The sequence below is a fragment of the Psittacula echo genome, assembly GCF_963264785.1.
Source record: "Psittacula echo genome assembly, chromosome: 7".
NCBI lineage: Eukaryota > Metazoa > Chordata > Aves > Psittaciformes > Psittacidae > Psittacula > Psittacula echo.
The window spans coordinates 44,265,673-44,282,543 of NC_137740.1; the positions used below are offsets into that span (position 1 = coordinate 44,265,673).

Here is a 16,871-nt window from a genome sequence, read left to right on the forward strand (position 1 = left end):
AAGACTCTAGAAAGATATGAACATCATTTATTAAACAGCAGGGAAAAGTAGATCAGCATTAATCTATCAGTTCATGTTACCTACTCATAAAACAGTATGTTTGGGTGAGAAACAAAATTGATCTGTTTTGCATGTACAAGAGGTGAACAAATTCAGGACTAAAAATGGTACTTAATAAGAACTACACTAATGGAATGTCAGGGTATGTTCTGGAACGGAAGAAAAATTCTCTGGAGCAGAGCTTGTAGAAAGACTGGGACTGAGATTAGCTATCTCAGAAAAAATATGCAAGACATAATTTATTATCTTTTATTCTAGGTGAACCTCTAGTTACTAGTCAAAAAGATACACAACTATCAGCTGCTTTGATTTCAACATTAAGTATCCTCATCTGTGTAAACATCTGTTTGAGCCGACACTTTGGAAAGCTCTTCTACAATTACTTGCTGCTCTTGTCACGCATATGATGTGAACAGAAAGCAGAGTGAAAATTACTCTGGTACTTTCCATATTCACCTACAAACCAAAGCAAAATGAAGAAAGAAGCCCTCTGATGGGACTAGATGGAATTAATAGAGGTTAGAAGATGGAGCCTGGGACCATTCTGGCACAGAAAATAGGTGGCAAATAGATACGGTTTCACTTTGACAGATAAAAACTATTTCCACATCCCATCAGATTTTTTCTCAGTCATTTTAGGAAGAATCATTTTACACAAATACAAATACTCCCCAACAACATAAGGGCTAAAGGCACTTCATTATTACTGGTAACCTATTTTATAGTTGCTTTCAATTTTAAGACAGACATCATCTGGGATAATAACAACCAATGTCATATACTGTAACAGTGACAGAGAAAATTCTTTGATCCCAGTTTGTAATGAAACAAAACTTATATTTAAAAATATCAAAACATTTTAAAACCAAGATTACAAGTATTAAACAAAACCACAGTAAACCCTGTATGTATGCTTGATGACACAGAGATTGGAACTACTTTATACAGAGAAGATAAACCTCTTTAAATAAACAGAACTAAACAGAAATACATCTGCTGAGAAATGCATTAAACATTTAAGATGAGAACTTGAAAGTAAACATGCTATGTCTATAATATTTTTTCAATTCACCCAGGTTTATTATCCATTTTAATAAGCCTGAATTTGATACAGATTTAAAGCAATAATTCAACCCATTACATATATTTAAAAAAATAATCCCACATCATATGGTCAGATTAATAGTAATTACTTTGGATATTTAGGGAAAAGACAAAGTCAGAAGCAAGCACTTAAATATTTGTAAGAAGAAAAACTAGATTCATATATATAAAAAAATGAGATATTAAGAATTTCCACAAAAAATGACACAATGCTTTCTCCCACTTTCAAAACACTGTAACCAATAAAATGATGACAAATTTCTATTAACTGAATTTTCAGGAAAAACAATTAAACATTTTTCCCTAGATTTAATTACAACCTGCTTTCCTTGGGATTATTAAATTACTAGTTTTGTTGGATTTCTATATTAGTCAGCTAACCAGCAGGATTGTTTATGCCACCAGTCAACTGATATCAAATATGTATCTTTGTACCAAAAGTCACTGGATTAAATATACATGTCTCCATTATCTTTAACAGAAATATAAGTTAAAGAATTATGAATGGAGTTAAATTTTAATGCTATGGTTTTTGAAATAATGTATAGAATATAATACAGCAACAGACAGAGATACAAGAAAACAAAATTTTCTGAAGTAATAAAGAAAAGCTAAATTACAAATGTTTAGTATAGTGTGATAGAAAAAGCATATAGCAAATGCTTTACACACTATTTAGATTAAAACCCAGAATACTTCCTAAAAAACCTCACTGACTGTTTTTGTATACAGTATTACTCAGAAAACAATTTCTTGATCCTGACAGTAAGCTATGCAGTGTTTCAGACTTACAGGTAAGGTTGCCCTTGCAAGTTAATTCATTTACCTGAACAAAAACATTAAATAAACTGTATTTAGGGTATAATCTACACTACCACACTTCTATGCTCTGATACAGTTAACACTCAATCATAACAAGATATATTTGTTAACACAGTGTCTCTTGGTTTTTTTATTGTGGAAACATCTGCAGTAAGACTGACCATTCCCTCCTCATACAGCAAACAGCACATAACAAAACCACATCTATCTTCTAGCAGATAAAACTAAATAAAGCATGCCATGATTGACATGTTCCATTCTGTAGGAGCATAATGTGTCAGACATACACTGTGTCAACAAGTTTGACACGAAAAAAAACCCAACTTTCAGTGTTTTTATTTGCCTATTCTCTGGACTACCCAGTCCTGCTGGCAGAGGGGACAGCGATTATTCTGTTTCACCCACAGGGACATGCAGCAATTGTGGAAGGAATGATTGCATTCTCCCCAAACCACTGAAAAAGAAGAAAGAACACATTCCAGTCACACCCAGCTGTCCAATTAACACCTACTGCAAGGTCCAAGTTATCATTCTCAGATGTTTATAACCACTGCAAGCTGCAGAGACAAAATGGGTCATCACTGATTTACCCACTGAGACTGGATTATTATGGTCATTAGGATACTAGTCAGTTCCATATCTATCATCAATCCTTTTACTTATTTCCAATTACCAACAAAGAAATGCATATATTCTCACTTTCTTGTACAAAGTGACACAGTTTTGTGACTCTAAACACATTTATCAGTTCTGCCCAAGAAGTAAGTGCAACTAACCAAATTCTTCACTTTATCTTTCCCAGTACCAAACTATAGCCAAGGCACTACTATCACGAAAGACCGTATCACCAAATTCTGATCCAAAATGCTGTGCTTAAACTTAAATGTATGACATCAAGGAAGCACATTTCATACAATATATAGCATCAAAATGGGATCTTAGACCAGAAGTTATTCATAGGCTACAACTCTTTCAACACAACAAAGTGTCCATCTACTCCTGAACACTATTAGTTACTTTGTTTTCGCCTTATTAGTTCACATTCTTCTTATTACAATACAAGGGTACTACTCAAGTGAGTGTTGTAAATTATGTTCTGGGTTTGTTTTCCTCTCTATCTTGAAAAGGACAGTCAGCAAGCCAATTAAGATACATAGAACAGCAAACCCCTGTTCTCATTAAAACAATCATCAAAACCAACAGTGGATTAAGTTTGAGAGAATATACTTGAAAACAAAAAGAATAAGGAAAGCTTAACCACTGGTTTAAAAGTTGACTTAAAGATTCAAAGCAAACTGAGTCAATTTTCACTATTTCAGATTTAAATATATCACAATGAAGATTTGCTTTTGTATATATTGGTAGGCAACTTAAAGTATGTTTATGATTAAAGAGCATTACAGAAAACTCAAGTGATTCCACTTGTCAAAATGAAGAATGAACGAACAAGCAATTGTCTCCACTATGCCTGAATTAAGACTGCGAAAAATACCACTTTCTAACCCTCTAACCAAGACACACTTGATTTCAGAACAGAGGATTTTTACTGGTATTACCATTGTGTCTTCTGGCATGCATCTCAGAAGAAAAAAAAAGTAGCCTGTTCCTAACCAGTTCAAAAGTGTACATTATGATCTCCTCAACTATGCTCAGGGTGAGAGAAACTTAAACTTCTCAGTTGTGTATGTGCTGACTGCAAATGTGAAGTTCTGTTCTACTGCATGCCTGACATGAAAACTAATTTTATTAGTGCTCAAAAATAAAGTATAAAGTATTACTAATGTAAAAAGATGACACAATGTAGAACAAAACACGTTTACTTTAGAGCATTAATAAAATCAGTATTCCCTTCAAACTTTAAAATGCTCCCTACTGAGAGAAGCTTCAACTGAAAAACAAGCGAATGAAATCACTACATACCAACACAATCTTCTTGTTTGTTTTCAGCTTGACATCTAAGACAGGCATCTAAAAGTAAACAAGAACAAGACTGAATTTGATTCTCAGGATTCCATCTTAAGAATAGGTTTTGTCAGAGGAAAATAAAAACTCTAAAACCAATTTACAAAGGTAAAAATCCCAAGTCTGATGCCTAGTTCAGTCCTTTAACATTAAACAATCCTTTAAATTTTAAAACAGGACACATGACAAAGAAATATATATGTGAGAGACACCAGAAGGACTATAAACTGTCCAACAAGTTTTGTTTATTTTCCATGACTTTAGGATTTTCATAACTTTTGCTGGGGAAAAAAAAACCAAACCAACAAACAAAAAAATCCCCCCCAAAAAAACAAAAAAAAACCCCAACAACCCCAAAAACCCCTTCTCCATTTTGTAGATATAACAAGCAGCAGATCCGTGCCAAGGCACTCAGGCATATTAAGACCAGAGCAACCACAAAGCCAAACTCTAATTACAGGACTTTGTTTTCCAGATGTCAGCATCTCCTTTTAAGGAAATCATTCACAAAATTTAATTTTTATTTTTTTTTCTTTTTGGCTGTACATCTCTCACCATAACCCCTACCTCCTCCTGCTTTTCATATAGCGAGTTTCCTTAGTAAGTACCTGCACACAATTTTCACAAGAGTCACACACACGTGCAAACATACTGGTCAATTTAATAATATAAATCACAGAATCATAAATAAACAGATAAACATGGAACAATATCTAATTAAAAATATTTATCATCTTTATGCACTCCAGTCTGTGCCTATAGGACTGGATGGCAGGTTCACAACTCAGTAAGATACAGAAGTGACAACTTTCAGGCTTAGTACTGTGCCACATTCAGTGGAAAAATGCTTTTGTTTTTCTTTTGCCCTGACACTGGTGGCCACAGACTTATGTGCACACACCACACACAAGAGGAAGTGTTCAACTATTATGAGAGTAAACACATCTTCATCTCCTCCAAAGAAAAGGTGATAGTTTAAACAAGTGTCCCACAGATTGGACCTGGCCTACATGTCATTAGTCAGAACATATTTTCCTACATGACAGGAACATGATATGCTACAGGAATTCAGATTTGAATATTTTTGCTTTCTCTGCCACATACGGTCAGTATGTCTATTTTAGGTTTCATCTGCCCAGATACTCCTCATTTTCGAAGGTAATAAAGAACAAAGAAAACAGAAACTCTGAAACAGTTGCCTTTTCCTCAGTGAGATAAAAGTAAAACAGGAAATAAAGGTTCCTGATGTCTGCTCAAGTCAGGTTTTTTTCTGTGCCATTTAAGGGCCAAGCTGCTAGGAAGATTTATCCAAATTGATTCAAATTGTATCACGGTACATCGAAGCAAACTGATCCAGGGTCACCTCAGTGTGCAAGGTAGCAAGCTGTGGCAGACTAGCAGCTTTCCTATCTCAGCCCTAGATTTGCAGTTTCAGACAGAGAAGCAGTACAGATAGCTAAGGACAGAAATCACTATCCACCACACCAAGGTAAGCTGTCCCCACTCCTGCATCATAACCACAAGGATGTCAGTCTGAAGGGTTAAGCAAAGCTAAGTCAGTACTGCTGTAACCCGGCCCTTCCCAGCTAACACCGGCATTATTGCTTCTTTCCCTTGTGCTTCTGTGATCCTTGAAGACCACCCTAGTTCAAGTTACACCAGCAGAAAATTTAGCCAGCTAACACTTCCCTCCCTCGCAAAAATCAAACTAACTTCCAACCAAGTGCCAGCTGAAATCTGGCACTGCCTCCAACCTAAGGCCCCTGCAGACGCAGTGGCTCTACAGGAGACAGACCGGGTCTAGCAGGGTCACTGTGAAATTGCTAAACTGAACTCAGTAATAATCAAGTTTCATGTTCTAACAATGTGGTTTGTTCTCAGAAAAATGGTTACCAGATTTTTCTGCTAGTTTCAGATAGAAAGGACTCCCTTGGTCTAGATAGGAAACATTCTAAGCACGCTCTTTAATATTTTTATAAAAGCTCTGGGTAAGATTTTGTTCATTTAAGACTTTTTTTACAGTGCCCTGTAATAGGTTGGCTAGAACAGAACATTATGGTTTATATGGCAGATGAAGCCAATTTCCAATTTCCAGGGTGGTCTCTGGGTCTTTGTTCACTATATAAAAGCAATCTCCAAAACATGCTTATGCAAGAGGGGAAACTCCCATCACTTCAGTCTGGGCTTTTTTTTTTTTTTTCCTAGCACACCTTTCTGCTTTTTCCATTCCAAAGAACGCTCTCAGTAAAGAATGTACGAGAAATGACAGCATTACATATTGTGACTCAATTCTGTTAAGCCTGGCTGGATTTGCAGTATCATGGCTCCTGGATCTACAAAAGCAAGCTGCTGGAGGGAATCCTGGGTCGTTTTTCCTGTCAGACTGTACCAGGCCCAAATGAGAAGACACTTATGTCCACGACAACTTGGCACAATAGTAAAAATTGGATTAGATACACAGTAGAGTAAGAATTCAAAAATTATACAAAGATCCAGGATAAGTATCATATTTGTAAAACATATCAGAAAACAGTAATGACAGTCAACAATAAGGCTGCTCTCAAAGAGATTCTCCAGATTTCAAAGCCAGGTAAACTAAAAGCTTTTCAGTAATTTTTTGGTGCACTCACATGTGTTAAATCGCACTAGTAATTAGGATTCTTGGGCAGAAGCGATAGAGAGCCTGAATTAACAGATTTTGGAAGTTAATTTGTATCTACATCCACAACTGCTTCTTTAACAGCCACCCACCATCAGCAGCACCACACATCTAGCACTCTGGTCAGCTCGGCTGTAACTCAGCGCTGCAGGAGCTTGCCAACGCGCAGGAAACGGCCTCCACGCTGCAGGCGCTCCTGCACAGCGCGGGGCGGCAGGCCAGCCAGCCCGCCTCCGGGCCTGGCACACGCTGCCCGAGTGCCGCTCCTCACGCTGACAGGCCCCGGGCAGAAGCCCAGCGGGCGCTCCGGCCTCCCCGGGCAGGAGGGTGGCGCGGGGAGGGCTGCCCGCGGCCGTCAGGGGAGGGGGCTCCGGGGAGACGCTCCCCCGGCAATTGCATGCAGCCGGAGGTGACCGCATGGGCCCCGGCCCGCACCCGCGTGTGGCATCCTCGGGCTCTGTGGGCCAGCCCCGCGAGGAGACCGCCACCGGGTGGCCAGGGCCGCAGCGCCCTCCTTAAGCAGAGGGCACGGAGGAGGAAGAGGAGGCGCGGCAGGGCCTCTCCCCTTCTGCCGGAAGCCGTGGTTGTCTCCTCCGCCCGCCATGAGGGGGAGCAGCGTAGAGCGGCAGTGCAGGCCCTGCCCCACCGACTGGGCGACCCCTGCCCCGCAGCGGGGGCGGCCGCCATTGCTGCCAAGGGCCTGCTGGCTAGCGCTTACCCATGACCTGCACCCGGCAAATGGCGCAGGTGTCGCACTCCACATCCCAGCTCCACATGGCAACCGCGTTCCACTTTTTCAGTGAGAACATCTTGTCGGGACCGCCTGCCTTGGAGCCCGCCGAACCTGGGTGCGAGAGGGGGGTGCCCGCCTCGTCCCCGTCCTCCACATCCGCCATGGCGGAGGGGCGGGGACGCGGCGCCGCGGCTGCCAGCGCGGGCCTGCAGCGCCACCTCGCGGCGGCAGCGGGCGCCGCAGGAGCTGCCCGCTGCCCTTGCCGCGCGTGCCCGCCGGCGGCGGTAACGGTGAGGCTGAGCATGGGCAGGCGCTGGCCCGCCGAAAGGGGCGCTGCACGGTAAGGGGAGGTGACCACCCTGGAGCCTAAAAATATGAGGTATAGGTTTAGGCTAAAGGGAGCCTAAAAATGCAGCGCTGGAGGTTATAACTTTCATCCACATTATAACAGACACAGTATGAAAATTCCTCCTGAATCCCTCCTGTGAAAATACTACAACTATTTCAATATTCCAAATTCTCAGTCTACAGTCTCTAGTAACTGAAAGTTAAGCCTTGTTAGAGAGCAGTAATCCTTCATGGAAATGGTCAGTTAAACATGTCTACTTTATGATGTCAAAGTAGAAGAATCTGAATATACTTGCCAATGTATCAGCTAGAATTTGTAAATTGGACAGAAAAAGAAAAATCAGCAGAAAATAGATGAGAGTTGTCAAGTGCTAGAGAACTGAAAACCAGAAAGGGAATTTTAAACTGGCTGATTACATTTAAAAAAAATATTTATACAACTATATACATCTTAAACAGTGGAGCTTCAAAGTCTGGATAAAAACAAAGCTAAACAATATACATCATTATTTTAAAAGATAATAGAAACGTGCATTTCTTTTTAATCTTTACCAAATAAAAGTACACAAAATTTATTTTTCCAATATAGTGCCCTGTCTCTTTAAGCCTACTTTAAGATAAGTGTTCAATAATGTTGTTACTCATGTAAAAATTAAAATTTACAAAGTTCTATTTAAAGTTAAGATAAATTAATGGAAGTTGTAAGTACTAACATTAGAAACAGCCTCTTATTTCCTCAACTTAATCCCCACTGAAGGTCTCCTGTCAGTCATGTTGCCAAATAGATCAACGGCATTCACAGTACCTGATTGCACCCAATGTATCTTTGTCTTGGCAGCTTTAGATACATATGCAGCGCTTATTTTTGCATGTAGCTTCAGACATTTCTATGGAGGTACACCCTAAAGAGTAACCATCATACTCCTTGAACAGGAAGGATCAACAGCAAGTCATTACAGACATGCATGGGACAGACTAGTTCACCTTAGCTTATCCACAAAGTGAGATGCTAAAGGCAAAAGTCTTCTGTAGCCCTGGATAGCACCTGCATGCATACTCCGCCTTAGTTTATTGCAACTTACCAAGTCTCTTACCACACTGCTGAAGTTTCAGTGTGTCCACATTGGTTTTGGTGGTTGGGCTGAACTTGGAGCATCAGTTGGCAAAGCCAAATGGCTACAATCACATGTGTATTGCAGGTGCTAAACTGACATTCCTCATGAAGGATGTTCTCTGCACACAGAGAGTTATCATGAGCAGTTATAGAGCAAGTTTCTCCAGTTGTGAATCACAGCTTCACCTGAATGGACTGCACTGCCTTCATTAAGGGGACAGAGAGGATGACCAAATCCTCCTAGAAATCCAATCCTCCATGTCTTCTAAGACTGCTAACAGAGTAAGCTATACGCTTCAGCAACGGCTTACATGTTGTGCACCATGGTCACAAAAATCTGGCCTTTGGTAATAAAATATAAAAATAGTTAAATCACTTTAATAATCTTTGTCTGCCTGCTGTAGTCACTCTTTTCCCTTTAATTTACAGTTTGTCACCTCTAATTTTTCTCAGCAGGGATTAAATGGAAACTGGATGCAATGCTCCAATTCTAAGAGCTCATAAGAGCAACCTATGACGCAGATCATAATCATGTTTGGGCGCTGCCAAAAAACCAGGCATTTGCTATACAATTTGCAAATGCAACTAAGAGCCACATGACTTCAATAATTTGACAATGCTAGTTTTAACCTGTAACCATTTCGTGCACTGAATTGCTTCATGACACTATAAAGCAATTTTTCCTGCACAGCTGGAAGAGGAGCAGCAAAACAAGTGGCTCAGGTATACAGAACTGCGCTAGATGCCTATGGCTAGAAAAAAAAGTCAGTAAAATATAAAACATAGTCATTAAAACAATTATGATCCCTTCCTTTAGTCTATTCTCCTCATGTAAGAAGCCATCAGCCATAACCAGTCCTTTTACCAAGCATTTCAGTTCAAATGAGACACAGCTCTAAACTTACTCCAAAATGTTAGGATATCCTTTAATAGAAGAGAGGTTGCCAACATGAAACACTGTTTTCAGCATTAGGATGACAGAGATATTTTGAAAACTGTTTTTTTCAAACTAGAAAGGAGGTAACTTTTGATTTGGTATACCTTTGCTCCGTCTTGCCTACTCCTGAAAATAAAGCTTGCATTTTCACTGTGCAATGCCAGAACTTCAATAAGCAGTGGAAGTTGTAAAGCAGTTATCATACAGGTTCCTTTAACTCTAGGAGAAAAAAAAAAAAAAGAGAAAATAGCTCCCCAACTAGTAATTATTTTTTTGGCTGTTTTATCACATAAAGACCTGTGAGGAAAAAAAAAAAAAAAAAAAAAAAAGAAATCAAGTCCTTTCAGAGAAAAGCTGTCCTGGTTCTCTGGAGTTCATCTATTCACTGGCACACATGACATTAAGGAGATGGGAAAGTGGCACAGAATATGAGGCTCGTTCAGTGAGTTTGTCACTCGATTTAACTATAAATAAAATCTCATTATTTCAGATAAGGAAGGGGAAGCCTGTATTTGCTTGTGTCATAAAGACTTTCCTGAAAATGTTCCAAATTGAGTATTTAAATATAGGCACTTGAACCAAGTTCCTTTCAGGCCATCAAATTATTGTTCAGCTGGAATTGTTGCTGCTCAGCCACTTGTGTTTTATAGAATGGGAAAAAACCCCTTGTTTTGACAACCGTAAATGTGGACCAAGCATAACAGTAGGTATCCACATTTGGAATATTGTTTTATTTTATGCAATTTATAATCAATTAACTTTCTGCAATAATTTCACAGTAAGGATGCAGTGTACACTGTCAAGGATTGATTCTGGATTCCGGTTGTCTCCAAGTCAAATAGTATTCATGCAAAAATTCAAGTGTTTGACACCCAACTTACATAATTACCATAATAGTTCTCTTTTCATACTCCTAGTCCCATTTCAGATGAATGTACAGATCCATCTTCCCCTTCTAATAATACTTTCATTCCCTACATACCTTTTAAAGCTGAACATTGCACAGACAGTGGTTTGGAAGCATGTACAGTGCTTTTCACATATTTTCATGAATCTTTTGAGAATGGAGATGCCTGGAAATGACCTGACATTTTTCCTGTCTTCTTTCCTCTAACAACTTTTTGAGATTTTTTTTTCCCCACAGCTTGCTTACTCTGAAACACAGAATTGAACATTGCTTTTCCTAATAAGAGAACTGTAAGGGAAATGTCATTTTTATAATAATGCAAAGAACAGTTATGTAAGCATGTGAGTATCTTGGCCAACTAATGCATGTGCTGAATTGTATTATTACACTTACTGTTTGCTCTGTCAATAGACTAACATATATCAGAACACTTGAGTACTTGTCAATTTATCTGCCAAAGAAAGAATTTAAGCTCACTTATGTGCCAAAACTAGTTTTTAAACTCTAATCATCTTAAGCTTTTTCTTTAACTATAATTTTAAACTTTTAATCATCTGTGCCTCTTTGTGCGGTTTTGCCAATAGCAATATGCTAAACAGGGCTATTAATGGTCAGTACTCATAATATTGTGGTGGTTATAGTTGAGACAGCAGGGCTGCAAGGGAAGAAGACAGCACTGTACCAGCACACTAGTTATCACCTGTAACAAAACCACTTGTGGTAGCTCTTAAGGCTTTACTGAAGCTGCCTGAATCAATTGCCAAAATGGAAAACACATTTCAATATTAATATGTAGAGCTTCTGTGAAAAAGAAGCATGAAGTGGGCATCCAGAAATAAAAAACCAAACCAGGAATTAGGGAAACATACTACATTTGCAGAATAAATTGCATACCACTTTTACATTGGAAAGCTCTCACAGGAAGAGAGACTGAAGAAACAAGATAAATATATTGCTATGCAGAGTAGCAAATGCAGTTAAAGAAACTACATCCCCACCATTTTCCCTATATTGCTCCTTATGCGTGTGATTTAGCATGAACTTTATAGAAGTCCAGGAATGAGCTCAAAGACAGAGAAGTACCAGTAATTGAGATTCTTAAGCGCATTACTCTGTAAGTAAAACAAATGAACATCATGACACCCAATATATAGAAGGGAAATCCTTAAAGGAGTTTTAAGAAAAAATAACTTCACGACATATGCATGAGAACCTTTCTGCTGTCATGACAAAACCCTGTCTCAAATGAAACTGAATAGCTCCTGACTTTGCTGCGCTTCTTTAATTAAGTCTAAACCGTTGGAACTTCTCCACTCTTCATGCAACACCCAGGCTTATCCATCTCTCCTGAAGCAGAGATTTAAAGCCAATGATGCGAAGACCCCAACTTTATCAAATTCTACACTAGGTTCTGGTTTGCCAATTGTTTTACTCTTTGGAGTAAACTGCAGCTATTACTATTCCCCCTGGACAGCAGGATTTTCAAGTTAGAAGCTTGTCTCGTATGTCATTTATTAAAAAATTATCTGTGAAGATGAAATGATGCATATTTTAACTGAGGTTAGCTGTTTAAGAATGGAACTACATTCTGAGTAGAAAACTGAAAATCAAGCTATGTAAGTTTGCTGTTACCGGGGGCATCCCTCCCCCCATTTTAAAATATTAACACTTCCTTTTTTGTGAGGTACTGCAGTTTGTTTTAGTATTTTTAACATTCCATAGATATTTGGATGCTGCCTGGTATCAGGTTAGATCCTCAAAGCCAGTTAGCAAATCCTGCCCTCCACTCAAACACAAAAACACCCCACACCAAACCAACCAAAAAACTCTAAAAAATAACATCCCTCCCCCCCAAAAACCCCCAGCAAAACCCCAACTAAACAAACAAACAAAAAAACCCACCAAACCCCCTAAACACCAGCAAGAGAAGTCACATAGAAACTTGCCTTACGGAAACTCTCATTACATATTTAAACTACTGGAAGGTATTGCATAGGCAACGTTCATCCGCTCATCATTCACACTTGCAGACATTATACCCTGTATACCATGGTTTTTGACTTAGACCCACCTTTCTACTTCAAGATTTTGGTCAACATAGTGCCAGATTATATGCATATACAACTTAAGTATATGCATAAATTGCAAAAAAACCCCAAAACCCAAAACCATTTAAATGTCACACAAGACAAGAATCTGAATCAACTATTCAGGAGAAAGCCAAGTGAGTTATTTCAGTTGTTACAGAAATCATTGTATGTCTAAAAATGTTAGATCTTTAATGGAGTTTTTCAGCAGCACTGTGTCGTGGTTTAAGCCCAGGCCGTAAATCAGAACCACGCAGTCTACTTCCCCCCCCACCTTTCTTCCCCCCACTCCTGGAGGGACGGGGAGGAGAATCAAAAGAATGCAACTCCCACGGGTTGAGATAAGAACAGTTTAATAACTAAGGTATAACACAAATCACTACTGCTACCACTAATAGTAATAATGATGAAGGAAATAACAAGGAAGAGAATACAACCGCTCACCAACTGGTACCTCCCCCCTGCCCCGCAGTGATCTAGCCCTTCCGGGAACTCTCAGTTCTACATCCTGGGCATGACGTGCTGTGCTATGGAATACCTCTTTGGCTAGTTTGGGTCAGGTGTCCTGTCCCTGCTTCCTCCCGGCTTCCCCTCCTCCCTGGCAGAGCATGAGACTCACAAAGTCCTTGGTCAGGGTAAACATTCTGACCAGCAACTGAAAACATTGGCTTTATCGGTATTATTCCCAGGCCAAAAGTCAAAACACAGCACTGCACCAGTAGAAAAAAATGACCGCTACTGCTAAACCAGGATACACTGGAACTCATCCTTGTATTTTTCTATTTGTACAGCTTGGTGCTTCCTTTAAGATCTCATACCTAGGACTAGGATTATTTCTGTTTCAGCTTTAAGTTACTTGTAAAATTCATCAGGTAACCTGTAACATATTTGGTCTAATTTTTATTTGGGTAGATCAGCAAGATTAGGAGAAAAGGTGAGAAAAAGGTATGGGGCTAAACACAACTTGTGAGGTAAAGTGTAAGGTGTACTGTGTCATTAGCGTAAGACAAAAATGCTTGTACAAACCTCTCAGCTTACACTGTCACCCTCTGGGCTGTCAGCATATGATTCAAGATGATTAAAATGACCAAAGATTAGACAAAGCATTTTGCCTGCATCTCACACCATTTAGATAGTTGTTAGCAACAGAAACTACGGGGAAATAGTTCTTCCTCTTGGACTTTTAAAATTTGTATTGCTGCACAATACATAGCACCTTGCCATCCCCCAGCAAGGACAGACTGAATACTTACCTTCTTTGATTAAGTACTTTAAAGGTCTATGGATGAAAGACACAACAGAAATGCCAGGTCTGAGTATTACTGTAGATCACTTGAATTTTATAGGGGAGTTGACCTGTTACTAATTTTATCTCTTTTGCCTGCTTTTTGCCATCTGATGAAGGCTTGTTTCTGTATCACCTAGCAACAATGTCACGGAGACCAGGAAAAGCGAAGGCTGAGCAGTTGAGGTAGTGTTAAACCCTTGTGGAGCTCCCACCCCTCAGCTTCTTAGCCAGCTACTGAAGTAACCCTTCAGTAAGTAGGGGGTCTGCACACTGAACACAAGCCTGGCTAGCTTTGAAGCCTTCTTTTGTTATATATATACACACACATCCCTCAGAACATTCAATTTTCTCTCTCTGCTCCCTGACACATTAGAGTTTGTCGCTGAAACACCGACCTGGAGCAAAGTAAGGGATATCCTGCATTTTTTGAGAAACCACAGCCGAAATCTTCTGCACTATTATTTCAGAGGGGCCAGGCAAGAGATTTTTACCTTGAAGTCTTGACTTCAAGTCACAGAGATGTAGTTCGCCTGTTCTACGATTCTCTCTGTTTTCTTCCCTGAGTAGGAAGAATGACCAAAAATAGAGAATGAAAGTGGGGAACAAAACCACAACCCCTTAATGCAAACTGTCTAATTTGATTTAAAATCAGATATAATTAACGTTTCTAAACTGAGAATAAAGATTTGTATCCTCTTTCTGGTGAAACTGTTAACTAGACTTTATATAGAACTGCTATAGCATTTGCAATAGTAATCCTACTAAAATAATTATGACCTTAAACACTTAAAAAGCTTGGTCGTATAATTTTATGGAACATCCTATTGAGATTTATATATGGATTACTTTTGTTATTTTTCCATAAGCATTTATTAATGTGAAGAATATTTTAAAGGCAATTCAGCAAGGTTGTCTAATCACTTTTATCTAAAAACAAACCAACAAAAACCCCACACACTAAACTCCCCATTCTTACAAAGCACATGGAATTCCTGAACACTGCAGACACTGGGTCTTTTTAAACATTATTCTGACTGTAGAGCAACTGATTATCTAACTTTTTGTCTCTGATTTAGGTACATAAACTGACTTTTAAAACTTAAATTTTATTTTACCTAATTTAACTAAATTAGTGTCCATATTCCCACTTCTTACAGCTCTACTCCCAAACTCCGGTATTCATTTATAAACAGCTACCTATATTGCTGAATCCCATGAACAGACAAAAGTATCTCAGCAGCAGTATTATCACAGCTGAACACAGTAATACCGATATAGTCTACTTACTGCTATTAAAGGATTTCTGGTTTATTTAATCTGCATTAATCATATAAACATTAAATATGCTTCTGTAACTATCTGTAAGAACCTTAATTAAATTGTACACATTTGCCTATTCTACTGGAAGTTGCCTTTGTTTGTTACCAGGAGATGTTGCTTCTTGGCTGAATTTTTATTCCATATGCATGCTCTTTTAAAAACAATACAATCATTCTTTATCCCATGTGAGTTAATGTTGTAAACTTTGTACTTTAAAATACATGTGAGCAGAGATTAAAGATAATGTCTTGTAATTTTCCACGTATTACTAATCCTGTTACATTCATAGATAGTCTATAGGTAGACTGTATGAATACATATGTTCATCTATCTATAGGCTGTAAAAATGCATTTTCTCACTATAGTTTCCTGCATATATGATGGGGGACAAAGATGTACAGCACTGAGTGAGATTTCCAAGGAATCCAGAGTCCTAGGAATAATTTTCTAGCTACAAAGGCCCTATATATCTATGATTGCTAGCCTAGCCCAGAACTTGAAAACATGAAGAACACAGAAGTTAGGAATCTTAGATGGGAACGACCTTTTCATGTCATGGTTTGGAGAAAACTCAGTTTAACAGAATAGTTGGAGAAGGTAGCGTGTATCAGCAGTGAAAAGAACAGATCACTCTGCTCTTATCATCGCAGAATCCTTACAAAAAATTTCTTAATGAAAAAAAATTCCTCCTGTACTTCCAATTTCATCTCTAACTTACTTTGCCCTATGATCTCTGCAAATGAATGCAGTGACCACGCAGACTGGGTCTTAATACAGCTTACCTTGGAATGAATCAAAATAAATTCTGAAATGACTGGAAGGTTTGCACTGTAACTCCTAATAGGAGCTTCCATACCAGCAATAAAGGACAACAGGTCAGCTCTCTGTACAAGGAAACAAGGTATCTCAATACATCAAAACACGCTTGTACAAAATTATCTTCTAAAAAATGCCCAGAAGCTTAGGAAGGGAGAGCAGGTGGCAAAAAAGGTGCCCAGATTACATAAACGAAGACTGAGAAAAGCATAGACTGTTTTTTTCCACATCCAATATATTTAAAACAGGTCTGACAAATTGTATTTGTCAGCTGGTTCTAGTACACAGGACAGGTAATGAAAGACAAATCAATAAGCATGAAAAAGAATAGTGATATAACACTAATAACACAGTACTAGATATCCTTCAGTACATTAAATCAGTCATTGCAAGCTTTAAAAAATGTGACACATTACTAAGGTTTCCATGCACGCTGTTATGACAAATGATTTAACTATCACTTCTCTTTCCAACCATGAGCCTTAGCTAGAACCTAATAATGCAGTACATGAACAGCTACATACCTCAGCTTGACATCATGGGGTTGGTTTTCTTTTCCCTTTCAACTAGATTTATCTCTTTATACCTAACTCCTGTAAGTAAAACCAATTAATTCAGTCTTCAGATAAATGTTAACACATTAAAAAGCAAAGCCTAGCAATAAGCACAGCATATCTCAAGTTTGTTGTAATTTATTTGTGAGTTATTCTCAAG

The 16,871-nt window shown here is 38.7% G+C and overlaps 1 protein-coding gene across 3 annotated transcripts; it reads right to left on the bottom strand.

Annotated features, from left to right (window-relative positions):
• Positions 1 to 104: 104 nt before the first annotated feature.
• Positions 105 to 7,516, bottom strand: RNF7 (ring finger protein 7). 3 transcript variants are annotated; one of them, XM_080623548.1, is made up of 3 exons: positions 7,326 to 7,516; positions 3,907 to 3,954; positions 341 to 2,440 (listed from the first exon to the last, which is right to left on the bottom strand). In XM_080623548.1, the coding sequence occupies exons 1-3, from the start codon at positions 7,501 to 7,503 to the stop codon at positions 2,322 to 2,324; spliced, it is 345 nt and encodes a 114-aa protein (XP_080479674.1). In that variant the 5' UTR covers positions 7,504 to 7,516; the 3' UTR covers positions 341 to 2,321. The 3 variants fall into 3 exon arrangements, with proteins under 3 accessions (XP_080479675.1, XP_080479674.1, XP_080479676.1); XM_080623550.1 differs by having other exon boundaries at positions 2,301 to 2,440; positions 7,333 to 7,516; XM_080623549.1 differs by lacking the exon at positions 3,907 to 3,954 and having other exon boundaries at positions 105 to 2,440.
• Between the last annotated feature and the right edge of the window lie 9,355 nt (positions 7,517 to 16,871).

Excerpts from the sequence above, each read along its gene's own strand:
- RNF7 (XM_080623548.1), bottom strand. The coding sequence starts at position 7,503 with ATGGCGGATGTGGAGGACGGGGACGAGGCGGGCACCCCCCTCTCGCAC. Across the intron at positions 3,955-7,325 it reads TTGCCGGGTGCAGGTCATGG|ATGCCTGTCTTAGATGTCAA; the intron begins GTAAGCGCTAGC and ends GTTTACTTTTAG. Across the intron at positions 2,441-3,906 it reads CAAACAAGAAGATTGTGTTG|TGGTTTGGGGAGAATGCAAT; the intron begins GTATGTAGTGAT and ends CTTCTTTTTCAG.